Consider the following 20,992-nt stretch of genomic DNA (forward strand, 5'->3'; position numbering starts at 1 on the left):
CGCAGCGGGCGGGCCGGGCGGGCCGGGCGGGCGGCGCCGGCGGGATGTGCGTGCGCTCGCGCTCGCGCAAATACGGCGGAGGAGCCCGGGGCCTTTTCCGAGAAGTCTGCCGAGTTGGGCTCAGTCCGCGGAGAGCGCGCGCGCGGCCGGGTCTGCGCTCCTCGCAGGGCGGGCGGCAGGGAGGGCGCCGCTCCCGGGCGGCGACCCCGGCCCGGCCCCACCATGGGCTTCGAGCTGGACCGCTTCGACGGCGACGTGGACCCGGACCTGAAGTGCGCGCTGTGCCGCAAGGTGCTGGAGGACCCGCTGACCACGCCGTGCGGCCACGTCTTCTGCGCGGGCTGCGTGCTGCCCTGGGTGGTGCAGGAGGGCAGCTGCCCCGCGCGCTGCCGCGGCCGCCTGTCGGCCAAGGAGCTCAACCATGTGCTGCCGCTCAAGCGCCTCATCCTCAAACTGGACATTAAGTGCGCGCACGCGGCGCGGGGCTGCGGCCGGGTGGTCAAGCTGCAGGAGCTGCCCGAGCACCTGGAGCGTTGCGACTTCGCACCCGCGCGCTGCCGCCACCCGGGCTGTGCCCAGGTGCTGCCGCGTCGCGACCTGGAGGCGCACATGCGGGACGCGTGCGACGCGAGGCCCGTGGGCCGCTGCCAGGAGGGCTGCGGGCTGCCCCTGACGCGCGGGGAGCTGCGCGCGGGCGGCCACTGCTGCGCTCGGGCCCTGCGGGCGCACAACGGCGCGCTGCAGGCCCGGCTCGCCGCGCTCCACAAGGCGCTCAAGAAGGAGGCGCTGCGCGCGGGCAAGCGCGAGAAGTCGCTGGTGGCGCAGCTGGCCGCCGCGCAGCTGGAGCTGCAGATGACCGCCCTGCGCTACCAGAAGAAGTTCACCGAGTACAGCGCGCGCCTCGACTCGCTCAGCCGCTGCGTGGCCGCCCCGGCCTGCGGCAAGGTAAGCGCCCGCCGGGCCCCTGCCAGGCCTTGGGCACTGAGGGCACCTCCCCGCCCCGCCCCCGGGGCACTAGGATGCCGTAGGCTTCCCAGGAGCATCCCCGCCCCCCCTCCTCCCGCTGAGTCACCGGGAGTGGGGCGCTGAGTCAGCCCAACCTTGTGCACTCGGGTCCCTACAGATGACAAGGCGCTCAGAGTGGAATACGGTACAGCGGCTTCAGGAGTCTGGGAAGCCTGAAAGGAACCCACAGGCAGGGCACGGAGCCAGACAGGGCTCGAGGTTTGCCTCTCAGACCAGCTGGGGTACGTGGGGGGAGTCTTTTACCCTCTTAAAGTGGGAAAGCGTGGCCCCTACACACGTGGCGACAGGATAAGATATCGGCACACAGGGTGAGCTGTACCCTGCGTCCTGTCTCCGGGTCCTTAAGAGGGAGGCCGGGGGAGGCCTCCGCGGGGAGGGCTGGATTCAGGCATGGGCTCCGCTGGCAGCTCGCCGCTGACCTTGGGCCGCCGCCGACCGGCTGGCTCTGAAGCTGGAAATCTGTGCTGCCTGGCCATGTGACAGGAGAGGAAGCCCAGCCAGGCACCCCTGTGGAGCTCATCCGGGGGCCCAGGAAGAGCGGAAGGAGCCGACACCCACATAAAGTAATCACTGAGACAGAGGCCTGTGGGTCTGAACTGTTTTAGAATCTGGGCTTTGCGCTGACCAGCTGGGTGACCTTGCGGCTCCGTCCAGATGCCCCGGTTTCCCTGGACGTGAGTGGCTGCTGTCAGCCGTCAGGAGAGCGGGCTCTGTGAGCAGGGCCTGGCAGACGCTCAGCCACTGCTGCCTGCAGTTAGCTCCCCCGTGGAGCCCTCCCTGCGGCCTGGACCTGGGGGTGCTGCCATCACACTTCCGGCGTGAAGGCTGCTTTGTGCTGGGCACCTCTCAGCTGTTCCCTCGCTCATCAGCCAAGGCAGCTGTGACACTTCCCATTTTGTAGGTGAAGACACGGAGGCCCGGGAGGGCAGTCCTGGGCCTGGGTCTGCGCTTGGAGGTGCCAGGGCTGGGGTCTGAACCCACGTCTCCCCAGCCCTTCTCTCAGGCCTGTGGTGTTGCCTCTGGGTGTAGCCACAACACCAGCACCACCGACCGAGTGGCAACTGTGCCAGCAGCTGTGGACGGCACTGTCTGTGCGTCGTCTGCCCGGAGCTGCGCGAGCAGGCTCAGCGAGGCCGCCACACCCCCTCAGAGCCCAACAGCCGCTCAGGGCAGAGCGGGACCGGGTTCTGCCTCTGCGCCCAACCTTGGGGCGCCCCGACACTGTGGCCGGAATTCTTTGTTTTGGGGTGTCTGGCAACATCCCTGGCCTCTACCCACTAGATCCCCCCAAGTCTCAGCAACCAAAATTGTCTCCAGATATTGTCCAGTGTTCTGCACAGGGGGTGGGGGCAGAAATCGCCCCCTGAGAGCCAGGGTTTCCTAATTGCAGAGGCCATGCTTTGGACAGCGGGGGACAATGGGGCGGGACTTGGCTGCTGCCACTCTCTGCTGCCTGTCCTCTGGCTCCACAGAGGAGAAAGTATCCTCCTGGAGGGCCCCAGGCCTAGGTCTGCTTTTCCTCCCTCGGCTCCCAGGCCCCCTCCCCCCAGGCTCACCAAGCACAAGTTTTCCGCCCCCTGTGCGCCCCCAGCCCTGGCCCCGCCTGACCGTCAGCTGCAGCCGGAGCAGCTGGCCACTCTGCGCGCTGGGCGCAGGGCAAATATTTACAGCTCGGAGCTCACTGGGACCCCACAGGCTACAAAGGACTGGGGAGACCACAAGTCACCCCAGCCGGGCAGAGCCTGGTCTCCCAGCAAGTGGGTTCAGGGCAAAGGAGACCCCAGTTTCTGCTGTTTATGCTCTTCTGGGCCCCCTGCATAGTTGGAGGTGATGCTTGTTTATGAATAAGCCATTCACTCCCCAGGGTTGACACGTCATTCATTGTTAGGCTAGTTTATTATTTTCTTCTTGCCTTTCTGTTTTCTTTCTGGAGTGTTTGGGTACGTTCTCTCTGAATCAGAAATACGGCACTTGAATCAAAACTGGATGCTTTGGAGGCTGAGTGGTGGGAGGGTCGGGGGTGTTCGGCTTGGGGACAGGATGTTGCTTTTGGGCTTGGAGCCCTGACTGCTCTGCTGCTCGGGGCCAGCCCTCAGAACTCAGAGCTCCGTGGCTCCCTCTCCGGCCTCAGCCCTGGGCCTCAGCCAGGCCTCCGGGAAGCGCCTCGGGCCCCAGGTTAACCCTCAGCGGCCCGCTGCTGCCGCGCAGGCTGTTCATTTCACCAGATGGGCTCTGCCCGATGCTGTTTACTTTCCAAAACCCAGAGGGTCAGTGTCCCTAGGAAACGCCCAAGCACGACAGTTTTATTTTTGTATAAACCACGATGTTTACATCTCTGCTACAGGCTGGACCAGATAAGAAACACTCGGATGATTGTCGTCGCAGTGCGTCAGGGCCTCACCTTTGCCCCATAAACGCTCTGGGGTGGTTTCATCGGTCTCAGCTGGCTGAGCGGGCTGCTCCCAGGCTGAGCTGGAGCAAACTTCTCACGCGTCCCTCGGTCAGGACCACCTGGAGAGCTTGTGAAACGGAAGCCGAGGCTCCGACCCGTCGGGGGCGTGAGGTCTGTGTCGGTGACCGGCTCCGGGTGGGGCTTCGCCACCTGCCCCACATCGCGAAGGAGGTTAGGCTCACTGCGGAGAAACGCGCGTTAGGCTCCTCCGCACAGTGTGTATTTTACTGGGCCTCCTCTCTGCAGCCCTTGCTAAATGCCCGAAGGAAGGCAGCACGTTCTAGAGCCCAGCTGCCGCGCAGAGGCACCGGCCGTAAGGCGGCGTAGAGGGGCCTCTGACCGACATGAAGCCACGGGGGTGCTGCCACAGGTGTGGTGACGCCGGGCGTGAGTGAGTTGGAGAGCTTTGTTCCCAGCCTTGGTTTCCCTCCCTGACTTACCCAGTGGGTCCTCAGCACACAACCATCCCACAGCGAAGCTTCTGTGGCTTTCCGGGCGTCACTTCCTTGGGACTCATCCTTGGTCCCTCTGTCCCCTCTGTCCTTAAATCCCGCTGCTTCTCCCTCCTGCGGGTGCCTGGGAGGTGTGTGCTTCTGCCAGATTGCCCCTTGCCCCCACCGGGGTCTCCCGGCCTCAGCACTGCTGAATCGTGGGCCGAATTGTTCGGGGGGTGGGTGCTGTGTTGGGGGTGAACGTTCAGTGCACAGCTGGGAGTTGAGCGGCATCCCTGGCTTCTCCCCACAGTATGCCGGCAGCACCCCAAGTCATGATAGCCAGAGCCATCTCCAGACACTGCCGCACGCCCCCTGGGAGACAGGCTCTGCCTGTTTTCCGTCACTGTCGTCTCCTGCCTGAACCACGGCCATTCCCTCTGTCTTCTGCTTCCCTTTGATTTGTTCTTTGCCTGGATCCAGGGATAATCTCTTAGAAACGTACGTCTGAGCTCAGTCTTCCTCCTCAGGTGCTGCCGTGCCTCCCAGGTTCTCGGGGGGGGGGGGGGGGGGTGCGGTCCAGCGCACTGTGCACCCTGCCGGCCTGCACCTGCTCTCCTCTCCTTTCTTGCTTCCCAGATTCCCTGGGCACATCCCCCCCCCCCCCAAGGCCTTCGCACCTGTTCTTGTCTCTACCTGGGACAGTCTCCAGAGCTCATCTCCGGGGAACCTGCAAGTTTTCAGCTCCCCCCACCCCTGCCCGTCCATCAGCACACAGGGCCTGTATCTGGATAACCCTGTGTCCCCCCCCAACCCCAGCATCGCCGCCTCCAGGAAGCCCTCCAGCATGGCATCCGTCTGTCCATCACAGCTGTGACTGCATAGCGGGCGGGCAGTCTAATGTCTGTGTCCCCAGAAGGACCCCAGCTGTCTCCTTGGGGCTGTGTCCCGGCTCCAGATTGAGGGTGTGTGTTCGGTGGATGAATTCAAGGGCAAGAGGCCTGTTTTCTCAGCCACAGAGCCTTTCCAGGTTGCTAAGCAAGAGTGAACCTGTATTAAAAAGGAGTTTTCTATGACCCCCGAGTTGACAGAATTGTTTCCAGGTGTTTTGGAGGCGTTCCCATGGTCCCTCAGACCTGCCCAGCTCATGGTGTGTGAAGCCCCCTGTCAGAGCTGCTGGAGGCTGGGGGACGGCAGCGCTCGCATGGGGAGTTCTCTGTCTGCACGCTTCTTTCTGAGAAGCTCCGCAAGTGGCCACCACAGGGCGCCTTCCCCACAGCCGCTCAGCGAGAGGCATGGCGGGCGGTCACATGTCCGCTTCAGTGACTTCCAGGGGCAGCTGGGTTTGGTCCACGAGTATGTTACCCAGATACACTGGATCGAATGATCATAACTGACAGTCTGATTGGGAACCCAGCTGTGGTTTATGGGCAGGGGGCTCCCCTGTGGTCAGAAATGGTGCCTCATGGAAAGAATTGATGAGTAACGACCTGCTTGTAAGGCCGCCGCGCATTGGACTGGAGACCCAGGGGCTGCTGTGGCCGCGACCGAGGCCCACTCGCAGGGTCCTCCCGGCACCGTGCAGTCGGGGACTCTAGGTCACCCGGGCGTCAGTGCTGTCTTCTTCGCTAGGGTGACTTAGCGTGTGTGTGTGTGTGTGTGTGTGGAAGGGACAGGTTATAAGATGTATGGAGCATCAGCCCCGTGACCCAGTCTTAGGCCTGAGCATTGATTGTCCCCTCCGACCTTCCTCCAAGAATTCTTCTGCAGACCTGAAGGGTGAGGGGCGGGGTGGGGCTGGTCCCGGCTGCTTGACCGTTAGGAGCAGTTTGAAGGACAGAAGACACAGGCATCTTGGGCCGGGAGTGGGCCACCCCACCCCTTAGGACAGAAGGTCTGGCCGCCAGCTCTGCTCCCGCCCCCCGGCCCCGCCTGGCACATTTTTGCACTTTCCTGTCGGCAGGCAGCAGGCAGAGCTGGGTCCCAGCCGTGCAGCCTGGGGAGCTTTGCATCCTCTGAGGCAGAGGTGTCCCCTCCCAGACGCACAGACTAGCGGTCAGTCAGTTCTGGTCCTCGGGACCCGCGGGCAGCTCTCAGTCTGCCCGTCCCAGGCTGTGAGTCCCACAGCAGCGGTGACCAGGAGCACCTGCCGCTGGGCAGAACAGAGATTCTGGAAAGAATCCACACTGGCCAGGGTGTGGACGGACTCTGGGGGTCGCCACGCCGATTGGGAGGCAGCCTGCGCCCGGGTCCCGGCCGGGCCTGCGGGAAAACGGCAGCGTGGGGACGGGACTTCTCCCCAAGAGGACAGTTTGCATTCTTGGGCACTTAAAAAATAATCATCCACTGTAGGTGCCTTTTGACAATCAGAGGACCTTGATTTGTCCTTTTTCACTGCGACGTTTATCATCCCCCCAGATTCTTGTCCAGCGAGGCCTGGAGCGGAAAGCTGGGCAGTTTTAACGTTGATCTGGTCCGTCCACATAGCAGATGGCAAAGGCTCTCCTCAGTGCCTCAGCCACGATCCCTGCACGCCGCCCGCCCATGCCTGCCAGGCCTCCCGCGGCGGCCCCTGGTAGCGTGTGGCACCACGCCCCCTCCCAGCTGAGGTCTCTGCCCTTCTCAGTTCTGGGGACCCGAGACCGCCCAGGGAGACCCTGCAGTGCGCGGCGGCCCGGCTGTCTCTGGCCTGGGCCCTGGTGTGCACTCGGGGCGCTGAGCTCCTGCTCCTCCTGGCCTGCTCGAGCTCTGGCCCCTCCCCAAGGAGAGCGGAACGTCACCGGGCCCAGCATGGCGGGCGGCTTCCTCCCTGACCCCTTCCCAGGCTCTCAGTGAGAGCTCCTTGCTCTGCTGGCCTCTGGCGCCTGCAGACGTGTGCCATCTGGGAGGAGTGACAGAATGTGGGGCAGCTCCAGGGAAAGCCACCAAGGGGGTGCCACCCCACCCCCACATGTGCTGCGTTGTCGTTTCCCTCCGTTCTTTACCTTCTTCTTCTTCCAGCCCATCAAGCCCTCGTGACCTGGTGGGACGTGGAGTGCCCCATGCCCTTGGCTGTCCCCCCCACCCATCCAAGGCCCGGCTCCTCCCTCCCTCCTGCTGCGAGCCGGGGTCTGGGGCCACCTCCCTCCAGGCCTGATTTCCCTCCTCACGCCCACAGCCTGCCTGTCCTGCCCCCGCTGCCCCCCTGAAGGTCGTCTCTGCCCCGCCCCCAGAGCTGTCCATAGCGCTTCCGCAGCCCGGCTGCCCTGGCCGCCGCCGCCCCCCACCACGCTGTTCCCCAACCAGGAAAGCAGAGATGTGACCAGGTGACTGTCCCCCTGTGCTGCTAACTACAGGTCCAGCTTTAGGGTGACTGCGTCCATTCGGGATTAGATGCTCTGTGTCGCTTGGACGTGGGGGTAGGTGGGCTGTGGCCTCGGGCTGAGCTCTGCCTGTCGAGCCCCCTCGGCGCTTCGCTGTGTCTGAGCGAAGCCCGTCACCTGCCCGGCGAGCTCATCCGTGCTCCCTCATGACCGTGGGGCAGGAGAAGGAACTGTCCTCGTCCCACTTTGGATGAGGACGCCGGTGTCAGGTCCTGGCTGTGGATCTAAGACCATAGTCGTGACCCCATTCCTGTCAGGGGCGTCGTACCCTTGAGACGCCCTTGAGGGTGTCGTAGACGCAGGCGTGACACAGGCGTCTCTGGCACGGGGGTGGCACTTCCACCTCCAATGGTGAAACTGATCAGACGTCTAACCCACCCTGAGGTCTGAATGCAGAGGCCCCGCCCTCTGAGGCAGAGGGATGGAGCAGGAGCAGCGGCTGGCAGTCAGCAGCAGCCACAGAGAACGTGGCGGCTGGTTCTGCGCTGGCCCCAAGTCGCTGCTGCGCGGTCCTGCGCAGGGTGTGGGTTCTCAGAGCCAGGGTCCCGCGGGGGTGGGGCCCCGAAGCCACCCCTGTGCCCAGAGCTGGGCAGGGACGGGGGCTCTTTCCCTCTTGGTTTTCCTGCCTCGGCCACAAGGAAAGGTCAGCGGGTGGGTTACGACACGTGGCTAAACTAGGCCAGGACTGCTGGCATTTCCTGTTGATGAAGAACGCCGTGGTAACGCCACCCCTGAGCCATCGGGGAAGCCGCCCAGGCCAGGTTCTCGCGGACCCGCGGCCCGTCTCCGCAGCGGGCGGGTGGGGTGCGCTGGGGGTCACTGAAACGCCCTCTTTCCTGAAGCCCTTGGAGCCCGGGGGCGGGTTAAACGGTTGAGCAGAGATTCAGGCTAGCGTGTTAATCCCGTTGCGTGGCGTCCAGTGTTTAAACTCTTATTTCTTCTGCAGAGTCAGAAATTAAACTAAGTAAGTGAGGTTGTGTCGGGGGAGGGACGGGGAGGGAGAAGCCGACTCAGGCTCAGGGTGCAGAGCGGGGAGGCCTTTGGTGGCGGACGGCGGAGAGCTGGGAGCGGCGCCCAGACAGTGTCTCCGCTGCGCTCTGTCCGGGTGCATCTCCCGGCTGCGGCCCGTCCTGAAGTGAGCGGCCCCCCCAGATGGCAGACGGGTCAGAGCGGCAGCGACAGCAGGCAGAGCCCTTCGCCCGGCGGTGGCTGCTGGCGAGGACGGGGACGGTCGGCTCGCTTGTCTGAAACCACACCGCCCCCCCCCCCCGACCCCGACAGCTGCTGTTCAGCTGAGGAACATCACTGTGTCACCGTCCCTTGAGCGACACGAGGTCTCTGAGACCAGGCAGGGCCTGGTGTCCCTGGGGTCGCAGGCTGGGCCTTTGGGACGTGAATAGTTCGGTGAACAATTGCAGTTTTGTTCAGACCCTTGTTTCCGGTCAGACCTGCTGGAATGAGCTCCCGTCTGGGACACTGGGGACCCCAACAACTGAACCGTCTTGGGGCTGCTGAGGGGTTGCTACCCCACGGGGTGCTCCCGCCTGCGTTTCCCACTGAGGGGGCCATGCCGGAGGCGGGCAGGGCCTGGGCTGGGGAGCGTGGGCTCCGGGCCGGCGTGCCCTCTTGCTGGCTCTCAGACACGGGACAGGTCCAGTCACGTCTCGGCCCCCCACGTGGTGCCGGGCGGAGAGACCGGCCAGAGTTTAGCACAGAGCGCCCCTGAACGCCTCTGTCTTGTCAATGACGTGCAATAAGGTTTCCTTATTTTTCTTACATTATTTCAAAAGGAATAATTAGTCATCACACTGGTTTGAAACTTAACAGTTTTAACGACATGACCGTGCGTGCCCCTTTGCACCATGTTTGCGTTTGCCCAGCGGAGCCGCGTGCCGCGTGGCGGGGCCGTTTCTGGGAAGCCAGAGACGGGAGGCAGGCGTGGGACGCGCTCCCGTCCCCGTGCGCGTCTGCCGTTTCCCACCGCCGCCACGCGAGGCCGGCGGTGCTTACCGGGGGCTCCTGTTTCTGAGGCAGGAAGCTGGGCTGTTTCGGTTTTGAGTCACCGTCTCTGCCTTGTCACCCTGTTGGGGTGACGTTTGCTCTGCTGCTGCAGCAGCACAGTTGTTGCCTGTTAACTTCCTGCGGCTCAGATTAATTACAAATATTGCAGCGGAGACGGTGCTGGGCAGGGAAGCGTAAAACCAGCGGGCACGTTGTCAGACGGGGGCACCTCATGGAAGGCGCCCTCACAGACCGGGGTGTGGAGGAAAGGGCCCAGCAGGTGCTGCACGTCACTCCGGGGCCACACGGTGTCTAGAAGCGTGTGTCACGCTGACCCGGGGTGGAGGGCCCAGCCCCGTCGGGAGGCACAGAATCGTCATGCTCCTGGGTGACCCAGCCTCCACTTCCACAGACAGAGCGCCTGCCTTCTGTTTGCAAACGACCCTGACCTCCTCATTCGCTCCCCACAGGGCGAGGACACCAAGAGCCTGACCCTGGTCCTGCACCGCGACGCGGGCTCCCTCGGCTTCAACATCATCGGCGGGCGGCCGTGTGCGGTACGTTCATCGCTAAACCGCGTTTCCTCCCCGGGGGTGGCTGGGAGCGAGCGCAGGGTGTCTGGGGGAGGGTCCCCCCTGTTCCAGGTCTGTCATGATCTGCGGCTGTCCAGCCCCATCTTCAGGCCCCGGTTCCCGGCTGTTCCCGCCACGTCCACAGTTAGTCCTCCCTGAAGTCAGGGACCTTTGATATCACCCGTGAGGCTTGGAACCGACTTCTTCCAGACGCCTGTTAGTGTTGCTGTTTTGACCCCTTCCCATGAATCATGAATGTTCTTAGTGGCATTAAGGGTGGTGAATCCTTCCAGAAGCTTCCCCGTTAGCCCAGATCCATCAGAGGAGTAGCTATCCGTGGCAGCAAGAGCCTTATGAAATGTACTTTTCAAATAATAGCTTTAAAGTCGAAGTTACACGTGCCACGTGGGCTGCAGGGCGGTGCTGTGTCCGCAGGCGTGGACACCGTGTTTGTCCTGTGTCCCCTCCCTCGGTGCTCTCAGGTGACCAGGTGCATTGCCCTGAACCTGTGGGCAGGAAGCACGGTAAACCACGTGCTGTAGACAGACGTGCGGTCGCCAGGCTTTGTGGTCCCTGTGGGAGCGCAGGCGGAGCTGCTTTAGCATCATTCCTGAGGGCCCAGGAGTTTCAGACGGTCACTGGCTTAAACCTAACGTCCCTGCGACACAGGCCCCTCACAGGGAGCTGGCCTGTCCCTGACACCGGTGACTTCTCCACTCTGGCTGTCACAGCCCCGGGTGGCGTCACCTTCCAATAGGAGGCTCTCGTGTGGGCGGAGCCGTAAGAAACCACACAGTGTTGATCGATTAGGTCTGCGGTCTTTTATGGTTGTGGTTTCTGGTGCCCCAAACAATCGCAGCAGAAACATCAAAGGTGGCCGGTCATCTGTCCACGCAACACGTGTGCGGATTGTGAAAATGTCTGAAAGATCCCGAGATGTGCCTCAGGGGCGCGAGGGGAGCAGATGCTGTCGGGGTGAACTGGGCTGGTCGTCTCTGACTTCGTCTTTCTGTGCTTGCCCCGCAGTCAGTTTAACCTAAATCTTTGCATTAGCTGCTCTCTCTGGCTTTTGCCTGAGCTTCTGATGCTCCTAGAGAAAATCTCTTGTGCTGGATGCAGTTTCTGCAGAAAGAACCAAAGCCAGAATCCCATCCCCGCCCCCCTCTTCCTTCTAGCTGAGAAATGCTGAGCGGTGAAGTCAGAGCAAACACAGGCCTCTTTCACATGAAACGCTGACCTCACCCGTAGGGAGTGCGTGCTTGTCCGTAAATCCTCTCTGTGGTCCGCGGAGACCTTCCAGCTTCTCCGGTGGAATATTCCACCGCCTGGAATGTTGGTCTTCTGAGTTCATGCATCTCGGGCTTTTTCTCGGTCGGAGACAGCACTGCACTCAGAGGTGTGTAAGAGAACAGCGTATCCTTGGTTCGAAGCTGACCCATGGTGCATTTTAGCTGTGTGGCCTTGGGTAAGTTACTTAACCTCTCTGTGTCAGATTCTTCATTTACGAAATAAGCAATAACAGTACGTACCCCCTGTGGCCATCGTGAGCTCCCGCTGGGTCTGGCCCCTGGTGTGAGCTCTGGACAAGGAGCTGTTGCTCAGCTTTTCTTACACCTGAGTTCACGGGTAGGGACCTACATGAGTACAAGGCCCGGGCCAGGTGAGGCAGCTGCGAGGTGGCCCAGAGGCTCCTGAAGTTCAGGCAGAGAAGGTCATAACGGTGCAGCCAGCCATGCAGAGTATGGTGGGGGGAGGGGGGGGACAGGAGGTCAGGATTGCTGGGCTGGTCTGGCAGCCCCGGCACACTGACCGTCCCTCTTGGAATCCGAGTCTGATGGGTTCAGTGGCCGTCAGGGACCTGCCTTCATCTCGTGGGGTCAGTCCTGAAAAAACACGGAATGCCCGTCTTAGGTTGTGATTTGGTGTCTTAAGTCACAGTTGTAACTCCGTGTGTCTCCGGGAGAGGGGCTTGGCTTCTGCAGAGTGATTGTTACTGACATAGGTCTGGGGCGTCTGGCACCACGCCCCCATGGTGGCGGGTCTCGGTGTTTCTGTGGGACGTCCTGAGCTCGCCCTTCGTGGGTTTGTTTGGGAAAACGCATGCTGTGCACTCAGCTTACAAATGCAGCTGGGACCCGCGGCCCTTGGTGCACAGGCTGACGGAGAGCCGCCCGGCACTGCCTGGACAGGCTGCGGGGACGCCTTGCTGAGTGTGTCAGGGCGTTTTGATTTTTAGGAAGGAGGAGTGTAAGCAGCAAGCTCCCTTCCGTCCCAGAAAGTTCCACCGGACTTGGGAAGGTCACAGGGACTTGAAGAGACTGGAGATCAGAAATGATCAGGATTGGGCTGGCGGGGCAGGCTCTTCTGATACAGATCAGAACAGAATAGAACCCCTGTCTCCACAATCAGATTATTAGAGATCTCAAATCTATCCATTGTGGCTAAATTAAGCAAAAGCATTACTTTAATCGTGGAGCGCTGGTCCGTGGTACGGGCGCCCTGTGCTGGGAGGGTGAGGGAAACACGGGCTGGGAGCCCCCGCGAGCTCAGAGGGTGGTCAGAGGTGGGTGCCCTTCGCCAAGCGCTCCGGGGTGGGGCTCGCCCACGTCAGAGCTGGCAAAGGTGCTTCGGGATGTGGAGCCAGGTGTTAGGCGTCACCACAGCCGTCTCTAGCGGCTACGCCGGACGGCGGGGTGCTACGCGGCCCCTCAGGCATCAGGTGGGCAGCAAAACTGTCAAAACTCCCACGATGTTTACAGTGAAGGGAGGGGACAGACGCTGTGTGGGGAGGTGACACGTTAAAGCGATCTGGGAAGGACGCATCCGCGCAGACAGCAGCCGCGTGGGTTGGGGCGGCCCGGCAGAGGCGGGTGTAACGGCGGGCACACCGGGCGCGCGCCCTGGGCCCCGACCTCTGAAAGGCCCCACGAGTTTACAACTTGTACGTAACTAAAACTGCACATATGAAACCAAACTTGGTGTCATTAGAAAAAAGTGTAAAGTTGGGGTTTTGCGGGGCCCTTCAGAAGTCAGGGCCCAGGGCTCGTGCCCGGTGTGCCCGCCATTAAACCCGCCTCTGGGTGGCCGAGCTCACGGGACGCCCTTCGCTGTGGGGTGAATGGTTTTTACAAAGCCAGGAGAAGCGTTCCCGTCTTGGCCAGTCAGGGCTGTTTTAGGTGTGTGGCCCACGTGTTGCCTGGCATTCACACGTGTGTTTTTTAATTCAAAGGACAAGCAAGAAGGACCTTCCAGTGAAGGCATCTTCGTCTCCAGGATTGTGGACAGCGGTCCCGCAGCCAAAGACGGGGGCCTGCAGATTCACGACAGGATCATCGAGGTACGTGACACCGTCCGCCGGCGTCGGCTGTGTGGGGTGCTCGCGGCCCACAGTGGCCGGGGGGCAGGCCCAGGCGTCCAGCGCTGGGGGACCTGAGGACGCCGGCTGTGCGGTGTAGGCGTGTGTGACTTCAGAGGAGCCGGGTCGCGAGTGGCGTGTTCACCGCGTGCCTGTGGTTCACGCCGTGTGTGCGCGCTATGCCCCCATTGTAGCTCCGTGTGGAAGCCCCAGCGGGCTTAGCGTCGGGCGACTGCTCACGTCCGTCACGGGGCGCGCCATGTCGGCGTGGGAGTCATGCCTCCAGGCGCCCTGTTCTCTGGCGGATGGGCTGGTGGTTGGGCACGTGCCGGCCAAGGCTGGCCTCAGGGGCCAGCTTCTGGTCTTCGGGCCTCCACGCACCATTTCAGACTCCCCGCGGGGCAGGCGTGTCCTCTGCGCTGGTCAGGGGGTCTCGCAGCCCCGCACGGCACTCTGGAAAGAGCCCCGGTGTCGCGGGGGGACCGCGGGGCCGAGGGGAGCACGCCCTCCTGCCTCCTTATTGTGCTCTTGTTGCAAAGTTCGACACAGACGACGTGTTGCTGGTGTTTCGGCCACTTCGGCTGCCCTTTTCAGGGGTGAATGCGTGGGGAGGACGGAGGGTGGACGCCCAGGGCTGAGTTGAGCCCACGGCCGCCCGCCTGCCGTGCAGGAACCAGGAGCCAGCGCAGATGACGCAGGTGCTCACGTCTGGACGGTCCGTGCGGCTCCTGTGCTTTCCGGGTGCTCTCGGGGCCCCGTTTCCAAAGCTCGGGCCGAGGGTGGCTGTGACCGTAGGGTGTGCGAGTGTGAGGATGCGTGGGGGCGGGACAAGGTCTCGCTGCCCGTCTCCGTCAGACGCGTCTCCCGCGCAGGCCACGCGAGTCTCACTGGAGGTGGGGGCGCAGGGGGCGGCGCTCACATCGGTGTTAAGAGGAGACTTGGTTTGTGTCAGGGACTTGGTTAGTCTTGTCCCCCCTTTGACCTTTCGGGGTTCTTGAACTCAGGGCTCTTCGTGCCGTGATTTGGGGTCACTGTCCCCGCAGGTCAGAGCTTACTTGGCGAGACTGCTTGTGTGTACTTACTGTCTTCTTCTTGGGGTGAGGGTTGGGGTGCGTTTTCTGGGACCGTTGCTCAGAAAGTGCAGCTTCCGTTGCTGAGGTCTGGGGTGCAGCCAGCCTCGGGCAGCGACGGGACCCCACCGCACCTCTGCCTGCACACGAGCCTGCTGCAGGCGGGACTTCCTCTTGGCAAAGGCCACGGTGTTGGCACGTTCAGCACCGTTTTGGTGTCTCCACATCCCCCTTGGACAGCGCCAACCGCATCGCAGTGCCGAGAAAGGTCCCGGGGGAGGAGGGACATCTGCGTCTTCTCGGGGGCACGCCGGCCGTCTCAGTCCCTCCTCTGGGGGGCACAGCGATCCCACACGGGCCAGTGTGCACTCGGCCTCACACGTCCGCACTTGGGTGTGTTCTGGCACGAGTTTTATTCTTTTACGTGTGAGTTTCCCGACACCAATACTATTCATAAGTAGTGCGCATGGACACACATGCCCGACTGTGAGCTGCACGCACTGTCCTGCGAGGGGGAGAGACGCGGAGGGCACCCCCAGTGACGCGGGCCACCGGCTGGGGCTCAGGCTCGGCCACTGGGGACCCCCGAGGCCTCTGCGCTGTGCCCCCCATGATGCCACAGCTGCTGGGCACACGGGCGCCCTGAGCAGTGTCTCTGTCCGTGACTCTGTTCCTCACATGGTAAGCAGACTGGGATTAAGTTCTGGGGCAGCAAAGCGTAATCTTACGTTGGCTGACACATTCTGGGTGTGTGTTTAAATTGAAATAAAATATCTGTAGCACCTGCCCTCTGATTGGTGCACAAGAGCCTAGCTAAGGCCACAGTCACGTCATGGGGCGTGGGGACAAGGGAATCGAGCAAGCAAAAAGGTTCATCTTCTGAGTGAAAGCTCAGGGCTTCTTCATGCAATACTACCCCGGGGCACGCGCTTCCTGCTCTTCGGTGACGAAAGGGAAGTCTGAAAACTGGGAGAAAGGACGAGGGTGGCGGTGACAGGGCTGCGGTGACGATTTTCGCCTCAACGTCCCGGTCCCTGTGGCGCAGGCAGCCGCCGCGGGCCGTGGTCAGACAGCAGGGCAGCGGATGCCGGGGCTGGCAGGGCCCTTTGCCGAGAAGCGGGCCCAGCAGGGCGCTGGTGGGTCACCCCGTCTCCCAGCCACGCAGAGGCCCTTCCTGGCCGTGGTGCGTCATCCCCTGTGTCTGGACACGTGGGACTGTTTAGCTCGCTCACGTAAGAACTAGTGTGGAGCTGTGCTCCAGGGAGTCCCAGCGAGCGTCTGGGGACGTCACACAGTCCCTGTGACGTCCCCTCATTGGAGGCCCGGGACCAATCCGAGAAGCTTCCAGCTGCTCTGAATGCGGAGTTTCTCTTCGTAAGAACTGAACGCCGCAGCCGGGGAGCCGGGGGCGAGGCCTGTTTGATTCATAGGGAGTTTGGGTTCATTCGTCTGGTACTTTAAGTAAATCGTACAGTGGCATCTGCCAGTTACCGGATTTAACAGGACGTACAGGGAATTCTGAGCACCGCGAACAGGGACCGTTTCCTTTCCTCCGTTACTTTGTTGGAAAGTTACGTCTGTGTGTTTGCTGTTTTCGCCGTAATCAGAACCCTGACGCGTTCGGTGGAACTGTTTCTGGCCTTGTGTTACCGTGGACCCCAGTCCTAAGCGATTTTTAAAACGTGAAGCCGCGCAGGTTTGAGGAGACCTGGATAGGCATCTGTGGGTTCCAGTCCTGATGAGCGGGATGGGGCGAGAAACGCCAGCCGGGGCTCACGGAAGGGACCACGGACGGCGACCCGACGAGGCCTGCGGTCAGGCGTCAGGGCGCTGACAGCCACAGGCCCAGGTCCGGGTGCTGGCTGACGAGCTCTGTGAAAGGCGTTGCGCTGTGGGGGTGCCCCCACCTGCATGGCCCAGGTCTGTCACGTTCACGTTCGATGAGGTGCTGCAGCATGGAGCCCCGCTGGGCTCCGCCCCTGAGGCGGTCCATGATGGAGGTGGGGACGGGGTGATCTGTGCGCCCTGTCACGAGCCTCGGATCTGTCGCCCAGAGCCACGCGCCCCGGGGGCTGTGCTCCTGGCCTTGCCCTGCCTCCGGCTGTGGGGCCCTTGGTTTGGTCGGGAGGAAGGAGCAGCTTTAGCGACGACATGCCATGCAGAGAAAGTTGGGTCCGTCCGCGGGAAACGCCTGGGTTGCGGGGGCGGAAAGGTAAAACATGCGTGTCACGCGTTGGAAATCGGGGAACCCATCTTCCATAAGATTGCGTTCTTGTCGGGTTTTGGAAAACCGTGCTCTGCAGTGTGAGCTCTTCGTGGCGTGCGTACAGGTGGGTTAGGGCAGCCGCGCAGGTGTGCGTGCCCTGAGGCCAGACAGGTCCCCGGGGAGCATCGGCTGCCTTCGGGGGGGGGGGGGGGGGGGCGGAGGTTTAGGGACAGTCTGGTGGAGCGCTCACAGGTGCGAACCACCCTGGCCCACTCCCACGAGAGGTCGCTTTCCTTCCCGCGTACGGAGCGGCTGTATTTCTGTTCTTATCCTGCTTTTCAATGCTGATTGCTCGGCCCCGAGTCTCCACCCCGGCCTGCTGAAGGGGGGTGGCCGGCAGCGTGGAAACTCCTGCCTCAGAGACAGAGCTGCCCCTCCATGCTGACAGCGGACACCCTTTCTGACATGATCCTCACGCCTCCCATCTGCGGGCGGCTCACCCAGGTCCCGGCCTGGGGCCGCGCAGGGGAGGCAGCTTGGATGTTTGCACAGAACCCCGCCTCTGCGCCCAGCACCGAGGGCCCGCGGGGAGGAGGCACCCGTGAGGCGTGCAGGTCCCTGGGGTGGGGCCGAGGTGGGTGCTGCTCCATGGACGCTCCAGAGCAGCGACACGTTGCTCCAGAGCAGCGACACGTTGCTCCAGCTCTGGTGCGCATGGTCCCGGGACAGGGGATTCGCGCCGTAGATGTCTGTCGCCTGACTTGGAAATAGATGTTCAAGTCACACGGCCAACTTCTGAGGGTAAAACTGCAAGAGGTCAGACACGAGAAGCGGGAGGCAGGTGACAGTGTGTCCCAGGGTCTCGGGACATCAGACACTTGGACAGATGACAGGTGGCGTCCGCAGCTGTCCACCCAGGAATAGCAGCAGCTTTAAATAGCCCGTCTCCCAGTGCGGGGGTGGGGGGCTCAGGGGAGAGAGCTGCTTTATCTGGAAGCGAGTGGATCCATGCGCCTGCCAGGACGTGGTCAGGACGCGCTGGTTTTGCTACTTGTTTTCTTTTAGACAAATGTGAAGGTGGCATGAGAAAATCAGTTCAGTTTTTACCACGCTGGGTTTTCTAAACAGAACGGAGAGGGCCCGCCGCCTTCCTGAGGTCCAGGCTTCGTGCTTCAGGGGAGGACTGTCGCTCCTCCCGCGTGACGAGCAGGAGGCCGCGCTGCGTCAGCTCCCTGACCTCGAGGGCGGGCTTCCTTCAGCAGGTGTGCGTTCTGCTCCTGCAGCTGACGCTCCGCAGCAGATTTGGGAAATTTTAGTATCGGGCACCTACCCTCTGCGTCTCGGCGGCTTGGGTCCCGTCTTCCTGCGGGACCGTTTCAGCATCGTGAAGTCAGTGCAGCTGAGTTCTGGAAGGTTCCTTCTCCCACTTGTTTGGAGGGGCCATAACCTGCTGTGGAATTTTCGGACAGCTCCCAGGAAATCGTCACTTTGCCAAGTTGCTTCATTCGACCCGGTTGTCAGGAAGCGGGGCCCTGGTGGCACTTTGTGAGGGCCGCTCCGGCAGGGACGCTGGGAGGCTGTGGAGCAGGGGTCTGTGGCTGCAGACGGGCCCAGGCGGCACCGGACCAGCATGGCCACACGTTTGAAGCCTGTCTTAGCAAAGGGACTGATGTCAGCTTTTCTTTTTATTTATCTGTTCTTAGAGAGAGGGCAAGGGAGGGAGAGAGAGGGAGAGACATCGATATGACGGAGAAGCATCGATCGGCTGCCTCTCGCACGCCCCCAGCTGGGGACCCGGCCCGCAACCCAGGCCTGTGCCCTGACCGGGAATCGAACCGGCGACCTGTCCCTTTGCAGGAGGACGCCTGACCCCTGAGCCACAGCAGCCGGGGCTGACTTCGCCTTCCTGCTGTTCCCTTGCTGCCACTGCGTCTGAGAGTCGTGTTCTGGGCTGGACTAGCGGGAAGAGGGACAAGCCGGCCTAGGTGGGTGTTCCCATGGAGTCAGCATGGAGCTGAAAACTGGGTCGATGTTCATGGGATACAGAAACCAGGAACTCCGCAGCGGGCGTCTCCTGATCCGTTCCCTAGTGACGCTGCTGACGGGAAGCGCAGACTCGATTCCTAGGCTTAGGGGGTGAGGCCGGTACAGAGCAACCGTCTCGATGTTTCCTTTCAGCACCTGAGCCGAGCGAGGAAACTGCGCTTGTCTGGGGCTGGGCGTTGGCTCGTACCTTTGCCTGCGGCCACTTAAACTGGAAGGTTCTGTCTTGGAGGGGGCGGCAGCCCGCGCCCCCCACACCAGCGCGCTCGAAGGGTTTTGTCTTCAGGGAGGTCTCAGCGACCCGAGTTAGTTTTCAGACTCTGGGGCACAGGGGCCGCCGGGAGGAACTGAGTGTGATCAGGGAGTGAGTTCTCTGCTCGCCAACCAAGAGCCGTTCATTGTTTTCACGCCGTTTGCGGTTGAAGCAGATTCTGCAGCAGCATCTTCCCGGCTCATTTGCTGACGTGCTGACGTTTCTTCGGAGCAGGAGGAGGAGAATGCAGGGGCCACGGCTCCCTGGGCGCGGCACGGGTGGGGGGTCCGATCCTTCCTGTGAGCACAGGCTTCGGCCCCATAAATGCAGGCTCTTTCTCTGTAACTCGTTCCCCTAAATATTTCCTCCCAAAGGAATCCGGATGTCCTTGTTCTCCGTGAAGTGGGAATAATTGATTATGGGAGTGGTTGGGGACTGTGTCATTCAGGGGCCCAGACAGTGGCCCCTGTGAGATCGGAGAAGTCAGAGTTGTCAGGGGAAGGGCTGTTTGCAAAGGCTTGGTGGGTGGCAGCTGGGCCCCAAACACCCCTCTGTTTCCACTACCCAGGGAGGTGAGGGCCATGGGCAGGAACCCGGGCTGGGGGCCTGCTGTGACGCAGCTGCCGGAAGGCAGGGCAGGAAGGGGTCCCCAAACCCAGGGGAGCAGCCAGACTGGGGGCCGGGGGCACTGTCCAGGGGCCACCCCGTGGGGACGGAGCTGGGGCACCGGCCCTGACTCTCTGCTCCCCTCTCCCTGGCGCCTGTCGATGGAGGCAGCCAGAAGCTGGCGGAGCCACTGTTGGGGGTCAGGAGCACAGGGCGGGGGGGGGGGGCAGGGAGGAGCAGGTGCCCGAGCCCCAGGGCCACCGCCCCGTTCTTCTCGCTGCTGCCGAGTCTGTGTGGGCACAGCACCCGCCTCCGCAGCCGCACGCAGGTGGCGAGCCTCCGTCTCACCTGCAGTCTGAGGGGCGTAGGCCCAGCAGCCCAGCTGGGGGGCGGGCTCCCCTGCAGACCCTCTGCCTACAGCTCCCACGGGGAAGGGCCTCACTCCAGGCTCTCGACTGGGGCCTGGAAGCAGGGAGGACGCCCAAGTGGAAATTGATCTTTGACAGATGGCTCGTCACCCAGACCCCGGTGATTCCACCTGAGGGAGGTACTGATTCTGTCACGTCCCCAGAGGTCACGGCACGTCATGTGGTGATGTTGCAGCACACGCACAGGCACTGAAGGTGCGCATCGTGGGAACGTGTGTTGTTCTGAATTGCCCTTTACTCTTCCTCGTTTCGCTTTGTGATTCTTCCTCCAGCGGTTTTCCTCTTCTCTAGGGCTCTGTTCTTCCTCCGTAGCTCTGAAGCTGTCGCTGTGAGTGCCAGTGACCCAAACCAGCGAGGGAGCGGACCTGCCAAGTCCCGTCTGCAGGACGAGCGGGCGTTCGTTGTAGCAACGCGGGTGTTTAGCCGGCGAGTGCAGTCAGGCGGAATCGGGGCAAAGACGGATCGTTTCAGCGGGTGCTTGGGGAGCTGGTGTGTGGTGTCGATGGTGCGTCTGACAAGCACGCGACCATGGAGGGGTGGAGTCTCAGAACCAGGGCCTTGGCTCTCCACCGGCATCAGGCCGAAACTCGCTTCTCTGCACTTCTGCAGTTGGGACCTTTGTGGGCGCGTCAGGTCTGAGAAAGCCTGTGGCAGTCTGGCTGAGCCAGGGCCGTGGGCTCCTTGCTGGGAGCCGGCCGCCTGCAGGGCCCCCGATGCCGTCCCCTGCGGAAGGGACACCTCGAGTCCTGAGGACGAGCTGAGCTCGGGCCCCATCGCATTCGGGTGGGTGACAGACGTTCCGTGCCAGCTGCCTGTTCGCACGCTGACCCTGTACTGGGTGTGCCAGCTGTGGTATTTTGTCCGTCTGTTTAGACTTTCCTCTTCGTCCTGAACACCCGATGAAGCCCGAGGCCCAGGTTTTGGGGAGCAGAAGCCCTGCCCGGCGTGCATGCATGCGCAAACCCTCCATGTGCTCTCTCCTGAAGGCATCATTCTTCCCGGGAGGGGATGGCACAGGACTTACAGAGGCTAGTGGGGTTTTCTGTCCCTCCCCCTCCCCCTGCTGTCCCTCTTCTCTTTCTGCTGTACTTCACCCCGGCATCCAGGTGACGTAAGTCTTTAGGTGGTTTTGACAGCCAGCAGGCATTTCTTCAGGGATGACTGCTTACTTACTGTACAGAAGTTGA

At 62.2% G+C, this 20,992-nt stretch overlaps 1 protein-coding gene across 1 annotated transcript in view; it reads left to right on the forward strand.

Moving 5' to 3' along the window:
• Nucleotides 1–143: 143 nt before the first annotated feature.
• LOC150005551 (E3 ubiquitin-protein ligase PDZRN3-like) overlaps nucleotides 144–20,992 on the forward strand; it is a 111,532-nt gene continuing 90,683 nt past the window's right edge. Inside the window, exons 1-3 of the mRNA XM_090284883.1 lie at nucleotides 144–945; nucleotides 9,743–9,829; nucleotides 13,074–13,181. Coding sequence (XP_090141009.1) covers nucleotides 223–945; nucleotides 9,743–9,829; nucleotides 13,074–13,181 — 918 coding nt within the window. The 5' untranslated portion in view covers nucleotides 144–222. The remainder of the gene's footprint in view (nucleotides 946–9,742; nucleotides 9,830–13,073; nucleotides 13,182–20,992) is intronic.

Source organism: Furipterus horrens, unplaced genomic scaffold, assembly GCF_987537825.1.
Source record: "Furipterus horrens unplaced genomic scaffold, mFurHor1.1.pri manual_scaffold_7, whole genome shotgun sequence".
Taxonomy (NCBI): Eukaryota; Metazoa; Chordata; class Mammalia; order Chiroptera; family Furipteridae; genus Furipterus; species Furipterus horrens.